The sequence below is a fragment of the Corythoichthys intestinalis genome, chromosome 17 (assembly GCF_030265065.1).
Source record: "Corythoichthys intestinalis isolate RoL2023-P3 chromosome 17, ASM3026506v1, whole genome shotgun sequence".
Classification (NCBI taxonomy): Eukaryota; Metazoa; Chordata; class Actinopteri; order Syngnathiformes; family Syngnathidae; genus Corythoichthys; species Corythoichthys intestinalis.
This window is the reverse complement of record NC_080411.1, coordinates 39,450,006-39,466,103: the sequence shown is the minus strand read 5'-3', so window position 1 is coordinate 39,466,103 and position 16,098 is coordinate 39,450,006. Positions and strand designations below refer to the sequence as shown.

The window sequence follows — 16,098 nt, the reverse complement described above, 5'->3', positions numbered from 1 at the left end:
GAATCGAACCGAATCGACTCGTGACCCTCTGAATCGAATCGAATCGAATTGAATCGAATCGTAATCTAATCGAATCGTGAGGGCAGTACCGATGCACACCTCTACTGGCCAGTGTTTTAAAATGACGCTAATGCAAGCACTAATGCAAACGCAAATGCTACGCCAAAGCTACGAGTTACATTTAGCATCTTATGATCACTCAGCACAAACCTTTAAAGGCTAAAGCAACATTGCGTATTCTCTTGCCAAGATAAGAAAACAAATCTTAGCGTATCCAAAAAAGCAAGATGGAGTGCAGCCTAGCTTGAAACTCACATGCTCACATGAGTGATACGACACAAACACTGCTACGATGCAAGCTGACGTACAATATGAAAATATCACTCATTGTGAACATGAAACTGAAACTGTCGAATTTTTGTCTTGTCAGAGGAAAACTGGAATTTGTTTTTAGCTCGTCGTTGACGTCATGAAAAATTTGTTCAAAATATTTTCGTTATCATTTTTTTGATGAAAACTGATGGTAATTAATAGTTAATGACTATTTTCTTTGAATCAAATCTGAACATCTTGTGAACAAATCAAATGTCTACCTTTCATACAGTACAGTGCCCACCCCGGAAATATGCGAAGTAGAGGCGTGGGGGAAAAAAATTAAATATAATTTTTTTGTATGGTTTTTACGTGCTGCAAATGTAATCGCTATGAGATTGAAAAGAAAATGATTTGTACATGTACACAAGCATTTATCAACATTTTGAAATGTATTTTGATTTGAAAAAAATGCACGATGGACTGAGGGCGCGAAGTTTAAGGCGCGAAGTAGCGAGGGTTCACTGTATTAGCCTGTCACACATGCTGTGTAGAGCTTGTATTGGGTCACTAATGCTAAAAAATGATTTTTTTTTTTTTTTTTTAAACATTTGACAAGTCTTATTCATTCCCTAACAATGTGACAAGGGAATACTTGTCTACTGCTTCGGCTGTTATACTATTTTCTTTTTAATTTTTGGGGAGGGAGGTGAGACATCCTTCTTTCTACTCTCCCACAGTATTGTTGTTTGATTACGTACAGAGGCTGTCAGAAAGGAACCCAGCAATGGAATTCAGTGCATATAAACTACTAATTAGACTCTCAGCTACAGACCAAGTAACTGGTGTAAACAAAGTGCTAGAACATCTCCCTGACAACTCCGTGCTCCTCAAAAGAAAAATGCCTCGTTAGTCTGATTTGCCTTGAAACTCAGGATTGCAAGTTTTTGTGTGTAATTTTGTTAACATACCCATCTGTGAATTTGCTGCGCAGAATTAAGAATGGCTCAGGAGAGGGTTGCCTTTCACCATCTCAAGTTGGGGTTGTTGCCAGAAGCCTTCTATCCCAAATTCTATTACTAAATCTCTAGCAAACAACTTTATCCTATTCAGAAACTGCAGCTGCACCATAAGGAACTGTGAATCACTGTTATGGAAGCTTTTACCATTAAATAGGCTCTTGTGTATGATATGAACCCCCACAACCTCCTCCAAATTTCATGTATGCGAGCAGTAACACCATTTTATGTTCAGTGGCCTATATATTTTTTTTGTTGTTTTCAAAAGTTTGACCATTAATTCTTTGACAGACTCTTCTACAAAAACCCTCTCAAAGGAGGATAAGAAACCTGTAATGCCACCTTCCCCAGGTAAAACCATCAGCTGTTGCCTGCTCTGCTTCCTGATGCTGGGCTGTGCTGCTTGCGACTCACCTCAAGGCTTACTTTTTAAAAGTGCTTTCCCTTTTTCTGGCTGCATACTCTCTCTCTGTTATACAAGTGGTTTCCATTTGTAATGGAGACAAAACATGATATTCGCCGTTTGTTTTTTTGCCTAATGTACAGAGTAATCGACAATTAAAACAATTTTGAGGGCCCTAAATCATACTAACTTCTTAGGTTTGGGTTAAGTTGAATTTACATGAGTTCACAGCAGATAACCATCTTCATTATTGCTTTTATAAACTTTCACAGGCTTAGGTTTTTGTGGCGGTGTTCATCTGTTGTGACCGGCTAGTTTTCCAAATGTCAGCTTGTTAGGATGAGGTCCACCTTTACAACTCTTGATTATAAATAACTTTAGGAGTGAATTCTCCTGCCCTGCTTTGAGCTTTGCTATTTGACATTCACATCACTTGTTAACAGCTTGTCACTATTGGAAAGTCCTTTTTTACATGGGGCCAAAGGGTGAAAGGACTGCTTTCTACCTTGAGTGAGTGTGCTCATATTGGAAGTGACTCGTTTCTTATAACGTACTACTACAGTAGTCTATAGTGCTGCAAATAAACATTTAGTGTATAATAACCTACATGTCTATGCTATTTACTTATGGACAGGGAGCAGTAAACATTCAGTCTTGGAAGACATTTGTAGTAGGGCTGCAGCTATCAATTTAGGTAAAAATTAATCTATCGATTAGTTCAAATAATAGTAATCTGATTGCAAACATGTAATGCGTTGAATAAATTTTAGGGGATGTAAAATGTGTTTATGCCTGCAATTATTTATTTTAAGATTGCACTTTCAAAAGAAAAATGGCAATACAAAATAAAATTCCCGAATGTTTCTTCAAACTATGCAGAATTCATTTCACAAGCAATAAATATATTTAAAAATAAATTAAAATACCTGACCTTAGCCTCAAACGGTATAAAAAATGAGGCTCTACGTACAGCAAAACAATTCGCCAACTAGCAAAGCAAAAGTCAGCTAGCTTAAATGCTAACTTTTTTTTTTTTTTTTTTTTTTTTTTTTTTTTTACAAAGCTCTTCACAAATTGTTCATTTTCCCACAAAACACTGCTAATTATACTTCTAAAATAACAAATGCATGAACATATTGGCTAAAACAAAAAAATTCCTTATGATGGTCTATAGACTTCATAATGTATTGATGGGGCGCAGGGCCAATAGAGGGCCTGCATTGTTGGCGAGGCCGTCAAAGCTGACAGTGGAATCGCAGACAAAGAGCATTTTCACAGCTTTTTTTCGTTAAAAATTATTGTAAATAAATGCTTAAATCCCTGAATTCTTTAGACACGACGTCAGTCTCGATTCTTGGTTAAAAGCAAAAAAAAAACAAAAAAAAAAAATGCAGTTAGCATTTATTTCACATAAATATGTTGAAGAACAATGCTAGTCTGTTAGTAAATGTAGCTAGCGGCTGCCTGATGTAAACAGAGCTTTTCCGGTAAATATTCTTGTGAATAAATGCTTAAATATCTGAATTCTTTGTATATATGGATGTAAAACAGTCTCGATTCTTGGTTAAAAGCAAAAAAAAAAAAAACGTGCTGTTAGCATTTATTTTATGTAAATATGTCGAAGTACAATAATAGTCTGTTAGTGAATGTAGCTAATGCCCGCCTTATTTAAAGAGCTTTTTTGGTGAAAATTCTTGTGAATAAATACTTAAATCCCCGAATTCTTTATAGATACTGACGCAAAACAGTCTCGGTTCTTGGTTAAAAGCAAAAAAAAAAAAAAAAAAAAAAAAAAACATGCAGTTAGCATTTATTTCACATAAATATGTTGAAGTACAATGCTAGTCTGTTAGTAAATGTAGCTAGCGGCTGCCTGATGTAAACAGAGCTTTTCCGGTAAATATTCTTGTGAATAAATGCTTAAATATCTGAATTATTTGTATATATGGATGTAAAACAGTCTCGATTCTTGGTTAAAAGCAAAAAAAAAAACGTGCAGTTAGCATTTATTTTACGTAAATATGTCGAAGTACAATAATAGTCTGTTAGTGAATATAGCTAATGCCCGCCTTATTTAAACAGAGCTTTTTTGGTGAAAATTCTTGTGAATAAATACTTAAATCCCCGAATTCTTTATAGATACTGACGCAAAACAGTCTCGGTTCTTGGTTAAAAGCAAAAAAAAACATGCAGTTAGCATTTATTTTACGTGAATATTGCGAAGTACAATGTATAATGCGTCTAATTTCTCCTATTGATTTTTTTTTTTTTTTTTTTTTTTTTTTTTTTCCTACGTTTCAAAATGCATGCATGGTACGAAAAATATAATTACCTGGAATCCTCGAACAAATAACTCCTGAGACGATCTTTCCTGTTTGTATGCGGTACACAGCTTTCATATTTTTTCAACAGAAATCTGGCGTTAGATCGTTGCGTGCGTGTTTGTGAATAGCGCCTCTTGAAGAGATCTTGACCGATCTGACCCGTCAATACCATTTAAAGTCTGTGGTTGGTCTTAACAGGGAGCAGCTGGATTCAGCTATGTTAGCGTTATGGCATATTCACTTGTTGCCACCAGATGGCGCTGTAATCCAGCCAAATTAATACAACTAAATTCAAAATTAACCAATTCAGTCTAAGATCCAGATCCTTGAAGCAGCAATATTTAATTCAAACCTTTTTTATCGAATTACTCGAGTTAATCAATTTATAGTTGCAGCACCGAATTTATATTGGACTACAACTAGTGGTTAAAATGTCAAGACTTGTTTGTGTGGAGACATTTTTGGTTTCAACAACTTTTAGGAAATGACTGCTAGTAAAGGATTTGCAGGAATGTAGTTTGGTACTCAGTTATTGTAGGCTCTGACTTTCATGTTTTTATACAAACTCTTCACTCATTTGAATGTAACGAATGACTGCTTTATCAGAATACAGATGGCAGTCCCCTTAAAGCATCTTTGTAAAAATGAAGCCCTTAAGATTGCACTCTACTTTTGTTTTTACAGAAGCCAATGTGAGTACTTCAATTCAGGTAAACACCACAGCCAGAGGATCTGCTGCAGCTTGGGCCATACTACCTGTGTGTAAGTACACCTCATAACATGTACTTTATTATTGGTATTTATTTGACCACCTAAAATATGTTGTATTGCACTCAATATTCAATATTTGCGATATAATTTGTTGTTGTTTTAATCACTTTTTGCTGCAAATATTATCTAAAACGTTTTTCTTTTTTTTTTTTTTTTTTTTTTTTTTTTCTTGCTGCTGACTAATATACAAAATCTCACACGCAGTGCTTATTGCGATGACTGCAGCCGGTGGCTATTTGATGTGGAGAAACTGGACATTGAAGAACCAGAAAAGCATGAATTTTGACAACCCAGTCTACCTGAAGACTACAGAAGAAGACCTCAACATTGACATCACACGACATGGTGCCAATGTGGGGCACACGTATCCAGCGGTAAGTAGCTTAGAAATGAAGGTTATTTGGGGGGGGACTCCACATAATATAACTTTTACCCTAAATTGACCTCGTAATATAAACAGAGCCCCGGCGGGATAAAGAAACTGAGTAATTGGTGCAGAGGCCCTAAGCATTAGATTAAGATGGATTAAATAATCTCGACACAAGATTGAGACTGCTTGTTAATAACCTCAGCACTCATCTGCAGCCTTCAATAATCTTAGTGGCATTGTTGGCCATCCAGAGCACATTCCTCCGTACACAGATTAAGCAGATTAACCTCAGACCAATCAAAGCTCCAAGGCAGGACTGCACTAACCTTTGCATTCAGCCTCACAGCTGCTGGCACAAAACTCAACAAACCCCATAAACATATCCATGTGACCTTGACAAATGTTTGTGTAAATATAACTGCCTTGTCAGGAGAATGATCATTTTTCGGACACCATCATTAAGACGGTGAATTTATTTCAGCCCAACATTTTTCTGAATACAGTCCAAATTAAACATTCCAAGGGTGGTACCGTATTTGTATTGTTATGACAGAACGTTGTCCTGTATTACAGTAATGTTGTACTACTGAGTGATTTAGCAGGTGAATGTCAATTTTCTTCAAATACCTTCACAGTTTCACTTGAAGTAGTTTTAGGTATGTTGTAAGTAAAAATGAAGACAACATGGATGACTATTTCCTTCAAAAATATTTTATTGCAGCTTCTTGACTTAACTGTAGGCTACTGTAGTCTACAACTGTAGTTTTAAGTACATAAAAGTTTTTTTAATAAAGGTTCTGAGTGTAAAACATGAATTCTCAGGACTCAAATCTGACAAGTCCTGTTCATTCATATAAAGTGCTGCTGATTGACTTTTTTTTTTTCTTGTGGACAAAGCTGGTATGAATTGTCAGTGACTCATTTATTTTCTTTAAACAAACTAAACAACAAAATCGAACGAGGAGGCAGACTGTGATGAATTGGTTTTCTTTATCAAACAGCACTCTTGTATGACAATTTGCAGCATGATTAGGAGTTGAAAGGAGACTCTTATATGAAGGGGTTTATGTATGTGTTTATTTAAAAAAAAAAAAAAAAAAAAGGCTGCGTTCTAACAATAACTCGGGTGCTAATATGCTTCTCCAAACACAAACTGACAGTTAAGACACTGATTAGTATGCGTGTCAACAATAATCGATGCGGCGATGCATCCCGATGCGGGGCATGGACGATTCGATGCGGGCAACAAGCCGAATCGATTCAGCGCATTTTAAAATATATAAGTACGTTCAAAAATCTTCCCTGCGCAATTCCGGTGATGCAATGGATTTGGTTTCCCCATTTGTATTATTATTCTCATGTTTAATTTTTTACACACCGCATAACTCTGGTCGTTTCCCACCAACCTCGTAGAAGCCAAAATGTCTCCAGATGTCTGCTTTTAATGTGTTAGGTGCATCACTAATCTTTCTCGCTCCCACTTTCTCCGCTTCAGCCATTGTTATATTATGTCCTATCTCTGTGCTCTCTCGATTAGAGCTTAGTTCGGGCCTAAAAAATCCAGCCCGACCCGACCCGGCCCCGTGTATTAAAGGCCGAGAGCCCGAAAATGTACGTTTCATTTGTAGGCCCGAGCCAGTTTTATTTGTGAGGACTCAGCAGGAGGAGCAAATGCAGGGATGCAATGCGTGGTTGCGTTTTGTGTGATCACAACTGGGACGATGCCTATGTGCATAATTAGGGATGGGAATCGAAATCCGATTCCAATTCGGAACCGGTTCCGAGTGTTTCGAGGCCTCGACATCACAATGAAAAAGCCTTAACGATCCCTTTAACGAGTCCTGAAGACGCATATTGCGTCGTGACTGTCTTGTTGTCCAAATGCATCAAACTAGCATGGCGCCAAGAACCACTCGCTCCAAAGTTTGACTACACTTCACCAGGAAAGAGTGTGAAAATGAAAGGTTACGACGGGTAAGCACGAGCATTGCAGCCATAAACATAACAATGACAGCACGTAGGTTCAAACGCTTGAAAGTGTGTCTTCACAGTACAAAGTCCCGGCTATACAGTTAGCTAAACTCCCAAATGACGATGCAGAAGACGTTGGTATAATTTGCTGACTTTATTCAACCATCACTTGAAGAGTGAAACTAAGAAATGAAACAAATCAATTTCGTCCCCAATAACAAACAGGTTTGCATCAAAGTAAATCAGCGATGATTAGCTGCTAATAACAGTATGGTTAGCATTCGTTCGCTAGCATTAGCACATCGTTCAAACCACTACACAACTGGACTTGTGTCCGATCGCGAGTGGAAACACAACAACAACAACACAAAAGATGATACATACAGGCGTTGCCTCTGTAGATATTAACATTAACAAAGAACGTAGGCTCGTAGAAGTGTTTCCCTCTCTCACTCACTTGGATGCGGCATTTCTTCTTTGGGTGTATGCGCGCTCCAGTGGTCCTCAAACTGCGGCCCGCGGCCCGCGGCCCAAATATGGCCCGCCTCCACATTTGGTCCGGCCATTTTGAATTTTTTTTTTTTCTCAATCGTGTTATTTATTTTCTGGCCTTTTCCTTGAAGAATTCAGAGAGGGTTATTTGGTTATTATCTATTTGATTAATAGTGTTTTTATTATTAATTATTATTATTATTATAAAGAATCCAGAAAGGGTTATTTGATTGTGGCTTTCTGAAAAACAATAATTTTTTATATTTATGCACTTCTGCAATCGTCACACTTTTTCTGTAACAACCTGACCCCGGCCCCTCATCAGAGAAGGGAAAAGTTATGTGGCCCTCACAGGAAAAAGTTTGGGGACCCCTGCTTTAACACATATTGCCAAAGGCAGGACAAAAACCTATCTGCCTATATATATATATACCAATATTTTTTATTTCTATTAGATAAATGTTTCAGTAAAATTTTACACATTCTTGTGTATTTGCCACTTATTGCCACAGTTAACATTGAGGCTTTGGGCCTCTTTTGATCTCGTTGTGAGTTTGTAAGGTTGCGACTTCTGATTAAACAAACTCGATGCCAATCAAAACGTTTGTTCTTTTTTTCCCAAATTAGAATCGATAAGAGAATCGATAAAGAATCGAATCGTTAAGCAATATCGATAATGGAATCGGAATCGTAAAAATCCTATCAATTCCCATCCCTAAATTAAAACCTGTCTTTTGTAACAAATTCTCCCAGATAAACAAGACTGTAAGATGCATATAAACATTTATATCGTTTATATTTGTGTGTCTGTTCTATCAGGTGGATAGTTCATGCGTCATTCCTCGGCAAAATGCAATAGACATTTATTTCAATTTCTTCAAGTTGGCAGGAAAAAAACGCACGTTTTCTTGATGTTTAAATAGTCTACATATTTTTATTATAATTATAAATGCATTTACACAACGAAATAACGCTGGAAAGGTTTGTTAAATATATTTCTGTGTGCTCACTATACGCACCTCTCTGACAAAGAGGAACAGCAGCATATTAAAAAATAAACTAAAATGCTTTTAAATAACATTCTTTATTTTAATGACTCGCATCAGAACACACAAAAGAACAACCTGCCTTAAGGAGCACTGAAACAAAATAATGACGTTTTAAGGAACACCACGAACTCCACGATGTCCTGCTTAGCACGAAGAGGTGCAGCCCTTGAAATAAATGATAATAACGATGTTTGACTAATATCTTTTAGGCCAGTACAGTTTTTAAAAGGCCTGCTCAGCGTCAATGTGCCAGTCTTTCTGCTCTCGTACGAGAGCAAAGCGCCACATTTGTTGCATTCGTTTTCTGTAACATCTTCCACTATCAATTTAAATCCTTTCCACACACCACTCGTGGATTCTTGCCTTTTCAATCCCACCGTCTTTAGTTTGCTTTTAACCTCTTGCGGCTCTATATTGAAATCCAAAAAGGAAATACTAGGATGCAGCGTTGCAGACTCGCGGAGAGCGCCAAGAGCGGGTGGGGAAGATTAAAAGGAGGGCGGGGCCATGGCGTTCATGTGCGCAAACAACGCACTGGCTCATGTTTGTGATTACAAAAGCGCCTTCTCTCTGTTTCAGCCTATTTATTTTATAACATGTATTCCTTAGTTTAACATCCATACATTCTTTTAGTATACAAATATATATTTATTTAAAAAAACGTTTGCGAGAGAAGTCCAGCCCGATCCGACCCGACCCGAACATAAATTGATATTTTGGGCCCGACCCGGCCTGAAATTCGGTCGGGTCGGGTTCAGGTTCGGGCTCAAGATCTAGGCTCAGCTGTAGAGGGAGCTACTTTACATTCAAATATCAATCAATTCCCTGGATTGTTATTGCGATAAAGATGCTGCTGCACTACAATATTTTCTTTGTCGTTTTCTTTAATATTTACTTGAATATTTTTATTGATGGGTCGTTGTGACTAAAATACAGTGACGGTTATTACTGATTTTGCACAGTTCAGATGTTGCACTGTGTGAAAGGCTGCTACTGTGTGTAAAAAAAAAAAAAGAGCACTAATTAAATGCTGTGATCTGTTTTTTTTATATATCTGAAAGTATACTATTTTCATTTGACTTCAACCAGGAGTGACACAAGAGCCAATAAAAATTTGTTTAATGTCTGACCGCTTGTGTTGCCTCATGATTCACGAAAAATATGCTTTGCTTTAGAATTTTAATGCATCCCAGGCTTTAATGCATTGCCGAATCAAACCGAATCGAATCGTGACCCTCTGAATCGAATCGAATTGAATCGTGGCCCTCCGAATCGTAATCGAATCGAATTGTGAGGGCAGTGCCGATGCACCTCTACTGATTAGCATAATTTGCAACTAGCTTAGGGTTTTGTGCTAAGTAGTAACATCTCAACAAAGAATACAAAAATACAACCCTTTAAGCAACTGCTCAACTCAGGTAAAACGAACCTTAAAGGGTACCACAGAAAGACATGGAGTTCTTAAAAGATGTTGTATGTGTTATAATAATTTGGTATTAAACTCCCTCTTAATGTTTTTGTTTTAATAAAATTTGTAAAATTATTTTAACTAGTAGGTGGCCAGTGTTGACGTTGCACAGCGGTGACGTTACATCGCTACACTGCCAAACTTCCAGTGTCACTCTTTAAGTACTTAAACATGTCATCGGTTCTACCCTTCCAATTTGAACCAAATTTGAACATAAATATGAGGAGGACAGCAAAAGCAAAATGAACAGGAAAGACTGGATGAGATGCATAGCGTTCATGTGTCAAGTTCGCTAGTGACAGCATTCTCCTACTCTAGTGAAGAGCGCAGGAGAGTATTTGATGTCAAAAACTGTTTGCAAATCTTTACGGTAAACTATTGTGTGATCCAACTTATTCCAATATTATGGAGATAGTTGTCACAATCAAAATAGATATGCAAAATACACATAAAACTCAGACTTTGGTCAAGCTCTGTATAAACATTTTAGCAACTCGTTTAGCTCAACAAATACACTGGTTGGCAATATTTATTCACAATATACAAACTATCATGCTGAGAGCCATTATCAGGAGTCTTGTATGTTGTGGAGACAACATACAAATGAACATAAGGCACAATGAACCCGCACTAAAAAGGAAACCTACGGCATCAGCCAAGGGACAAAATGCACTCCTTGGCTTGATCGCTAATAAATTTAAAACTCTCCTTTGACACCTTGTGGTGTATTTAAATCACTATCTTACATAGTTAGTGATACTAGAAGTTAGGGGTGCACGATATCCATTTTTTGAAACTGATATCGATAACTTCCTGCTCAAGGCAGATACTGATACGATAACAGATATATATAGTATATACATATATATGTATGTATGTGTATATGTATATATGTACAGTATATAATTTCAATGTATATAGTTTTTTAACACCTTTAGGTCAAAAGTACTAGTGGTGGATTCAGCATAGATATGCCTTTGACCTAACCAGACTTTTCATGATGACATGAACATTATAATGAACAAAACAAAGACAAGAACAGTTTTAACTTCAAATAAAGTGCCCGTATTATTTTTTTTCAAATAAAACTATTTTTAGTCGATCACAATCAGTCAATATCATTGACAATGTATTCCCCTGAACAATGAGCACTGATCTATAACAAACATAAACCCAGCAGGTATTGTGCTTTGTCAGCAGATAAAAATTTGGTGCAACAGGAGAGGAGACTTTTTGTCATCTTGATCCATGAAACAACTTTCTTACCTTGGCAACTATAAAACAGCAACCCTATTAATAGCCAAAAGACCTCTCAAGAACTTGTAAACATAACACAGTAAAATGCAAACATTTGCCAATTGCCATAGTAAGGTTTAAAACTCTGTGAAGGAAAAATACGGCCTCTAGAACAGTAACAAAACTTTGCATACTGGCAAAACAGGAGTGGAAACGCACACATCCCAATCCATCGACACGTGCCAGAAATATTATTAATAGGCCCTATAATATGTAGTGTTATCGGATTTATTGGGATGACGTCATAATTCCTATTATCGGACCGATAATTATCGTGCACCTCTACTAGAAGTACGGTTGTGCGCCGCCCTGCGACATCAACAACAATGGTGAGCTACTAGCTCATTTTTTGGTTAAAAATTATATTAAAACAAAAACATAAAGAGGGTCTTTAATATCAAATTATTATAACTCGTACTAAAATTTATCTTTTAAGAACTACATGTCTTTCTATCTGTGGTACCCTTTAAAAACGTACACACCAATTACAATGCCTTCCTTTTTGGCAAGCAATTGGTGACTAGCAGAGAAGCCTTCATCTTTACTTGGTGTTCCTTATTAAAAATCAACAGATGGACTCAAGTCTTTTGTTTACTTAGTCATTACAATTTTCAATCTTGGTCACTCACTCAGTTATACAACTAATATGGCAGCTGTGGTTTGACGGGTTTAACTAAAGTCATTTTTTTCCGTAGTGGTGTTTTGTGACTTGGGAAACTTTTTGGTTCGTCATTGTTCATACGATAATCATTAAATCTTTGTTTTTGTCTTTTCAGATTTCAATTGTTAGCACAGAGGATGATCTATCGTGACCATATTGGTGTTTGTTTTTTGTTCATTAATAAAGCTCATGGAAAAGCATGGTATCCCCTTGTTCCCACCTCGAGGGAGTTGTCCCATCAGCAAAACTGCTCACAGTACAACATGCCTCCTGAAGTGCATTATATCATTGTCAGTGGTGACAGTTAACTGAAAGAAATGTTATTTATTTTGTAAATAATAATGTGTTGCTTTGTTTTCACGTCCTGAGTTTTCAATCTTCTCTGTCCCGCCCTGAAAACAGTTTAACAATGTGTTTTCGTTTTGTTTTTGTCCCATCAGATTTTTTTTTTTTTTTAAAAAAAGACCTGAAAATGTATTTGTCAGGAGACTTATTGAGCTGCTTTTGGTCTGTGGAACTTGAAATCACACAGGCAGCTTTAGTCCTCATCTTGCCAAACTGATCAAGTCTGGTGGACAGGTTATAAAACTAGTCTGCACTAGTCTTCAGTAAAATGTTTTCATTTTTCAATATGCTAAGTTGCTCTCTCTTTAACGATTAATTATTATTATTATTATTATTATTGACAGATTATCAACATTGTACATATTTAGCATCATTTCAGGCTGTCGATCAGGATTCTATTCAGTGCACTTTGATCAAATGTGTGTAAATAAGATTGTATACATTTGACATGAGATCTTTTTTGCTATGGTTGGGCATTGTACCAGGGTTAGGTTTCAAATGTATTGAACATGAAGGAAAACAACAATTTGGTAAAACTATTTTGTATGTGTGTTGTGGCTGTGGCTCTTTTCTAGCCTTGTACAGTTGTTTAAATATTTGAAATCTCTGTATCAGTGGGGGGGGCGATTTGCAAATCACTTGAATTAAAACTAATCCAAAACATTCTTCCAACTGTGGCTTTCTGTCATTACTTTTTGGTACAGCTTTTTATTTAATCGTCTTGATCACGTGATCGGCAATCGGGCTGATCGCGCCATTTTCAGAGGATCAGAATCGGGTGAAAAGGATTTTTGCTTCATGCTCATACAGCCTCCTCACTCTCCCTCCCTGCTGCTTTTCTTGGTCAGCAGTGCCCTTGAGTTAACGATGATTGACAGGGGTGTAGCTCTGATCTTGTCAGAGAAGCTTGGTAGCTCCACTATTAGAGGCGCACATGTGTCAATTATCGTTTAGCTTGTTAAACACGAGCGGTATGCTAAGGAAACATTACGTAGTGAGAGGCTGTTCTCAGCAGTGTAAGCGTCAAAGCATGAGTGGATTTGAGTGCACTCAATGAAGGATTTGATTATCACCAGCATTTTTCTGTTCAAAAATCACAATATGAAGGCGGCACGGTGGGACAGTAACATGTTAAACTTTCAGTTATCATTTAGCATGTTAAACACTAGTGGTAGTGTGCTGTGGCAACTCCTTGTGTTAGTGAGAGGCTGTTCTCCAGCAGCGTGAGTGGATTCGAGTGGACTCTCAATAAAGCATCTAACCCTTTAATAACTGAGCCTATTTGTCGCCAAATTTGCATGCTTTTGATGTTGCTTCAAAGAAGAAAATGTTCACAATGGTACCTTTTTCAGGACACCATAATCTTTGTCCAAACAGTTTTCGTCACTGACCAATTATAATCAACATTTTGGAGCCAAAAAGACAAAAAATCCCCATTTTGGGGGGATCAAAATTTGTAATGTTAATGGGACATCAACATTACAAGCGTTTTGAAGCTTGATATTCAACTTTTTAGGATAAACATTCAACAGAATAAAATGACTCAACAGTTTTATATTTGATGATTCAACAGAAACAGCATGTATGGTCATAGGCGTTTTTGTCCTTTCTACATACTATGGTCAAAACTGATTGTATTCTGTAAAACATTGCAAAATGGTGGTATATATACGTATACATACCATCTATCACAAAGGGTTTGGAGGATATCTCTGAGGTTAGGTATGGCACCCATCACCTTATCAAAAGAATACCTTGTACAGACAATATCACTTCTCGAACACATCTATATGGCGGAAAACACTCAGATGACTTTAAGTTCCGCTCTGAGACCCCCCAATTTGTCCAACTTTCAAAATTTTCCGATATGCATGTGTGATACATCATTGGAAAGCTTAAAATCTCAATTTTCTTGGGGAAGAAAATTTTTGAACAGGAGGGCATTTTTTTTTTTTTTTTTTTTTTTTTTAAACAGCAAAACCCTATCTGGAAGTGAGAGCACGCGAGAGAGTTAGACGCCATGACTTTAACGAGATATTATCGCGTACTTTCCTTGTTTCGATCCAAAAACTCCGTAGCATGTACCACTGAGTGTCAAGACAGCTGTGAATGGCCATAGCTGGATTTTGGGGGAATTATACGGGCGAAACATGGTGATATAACAAGGGCCGCGATGCAGAAATCGCAGACATCAAGGAGCGGTCGAGATTTTCATATATTTACCCTTTTAAACTTTTTTTTTGTTTTTTTGGCTCGATTATCATCTAACAAATCGGAGAAAAGGCGACAGTAACAAGAAAATACAATTAAGCGAGTTATGAAGTAGATACGCATGACGTTTTTAGACGCCATTTTTTTCATTGTGACATAATTTGTTTAAAACTTTAAAATATGTGAGTGAATAATAAAAAATGAGACGTCAATGATTCTAAGCTAAAAACGACATTTTGAATATTACCTTTGTTTTATGGCTGGGTTGAAACAAAGGCGGTTGCGCGACGTCTGTAAACGGGGGTTTTCGGGGTAAAACGGACAAATGAAAGATAGTTCGGGGGCTTAATGCGCCATGAATCTGCTATGGCAGCATATAGACATTGATTGTTCTATCAGACACAGTTGTTTTGGCTTAAAATACAGCAATTTCATTTAAAGAGTGAAAGAGCAGAAACTGCTTTATCAGTCTTGTCTGTTTTCCGCCATTTACAAATTGTTAAGACTGATAGTGAAAAAAATCAAATATTGAAAAGTATTTTCAAAAATATTGACAATAAACTAGTTTGATTTTTTTTTTTTCAGACTTGCCACTCAGTTCCCCCTTGAACAAGCTAAAAGGCCCACTCTTTGTTTGCGCCGTCAGCCTGTCACTCTTCCAAACTCGCCGACTTATCCAAAGAAAGCAACAACAAATCTGGCTCATCCTCTTCCTTGAGTTGATGAAATAATGCATTAGCTTGCGCTAAATTTAGGTTTCGATTCATTCTGCACGTATCAAAGTCGCTCGCTATCTTGCCTCTCTCTCCTTAGGTGGGGCCTCGCTCGGCAATTTATTAAAAATGTTCACATTACGTCTGTCCTTCGTGACCTCACAATAGCTCCTGGGATATGTAGTTTTTTGTAGTGCTTTCAGTTTTGAAAAAGGACAAATGGAAATATGGACATTAAAATGGTGCATGGACCATGTGTTTATGTATGAGGGCAATAAAGCGACGTTCTCTCCCCTTTTAACTGGTCGATTGACTTCATAACGGGCAACTTCCGCACTTTCCAATGAGACCAACCAACCAGTGTGTGACGTAAGTACAGTGCGACGAGGCTTCAAAGATGTTCTACATTAACGTGTCGACGCTGACACGTTAGGTGTTAAAGGGTTAATAAAGACCACTTTTCTGTTAGTCTCGTTTGAAAGTGCATTATGAAGGTGGGACAGCAACATGTTAACTTTTTTATGAACAATTTTTTTTTTTTAAATCTGATCGGGACTCTGCAGATTCTCAATCAGGTGACTTGGACTTTGGTGCAAAAATATGCGATCGGGACATCCCGAGTTTATGAAAATGCAGGCCTTGCTCAATTGTTAAGATTAACATGCAATGCATTTCATACAGCCATAGTCAATC

At 37.2% G+C, this 16,098-nt stretch overlaps 1 protein-coding gene across 2 annotated transcripts in view; it reads left to right on the top strand.

The window, feature by feature from the left end:
- The window catches only part of vldlr (very low density lipoprotein receptor), a 42,004-nt gene extending 29,322 nt beyond the window's left edge, over window positions 1–12,682 (top strand). Inside the window, exons 17-20 of one of the 2 annotated variants that reach the window (XM_057818807.1) lie at window positions 1,623–1,682; window positions 4,743–4,820; window positions 5,034–5,203; window positions 12,252–12,682. In XM_057818807.1, coding sequence (XP_057674790.1) covers window positions 1,623–1,682; window positions 4,743–4,820; window positions 5,034–5,203; window positions 12,252–12,287 — 344 coding nt within the window. In that variant the 3' untranslated portion in view covers window positions 12,288–12,682. The remainder of the gene's footprint in view (window positions 1–1,622; window positions 1,683–4,742; window positions 4,821–5,033; window positions 5,204–12,251) is intronic. The other variant, XM_057818808.1, reaches the window with a different exon arrangement.
- The last annotated feature ends 3,416 nt before the right edge of the window (window positions 12,683–16,098 follow it).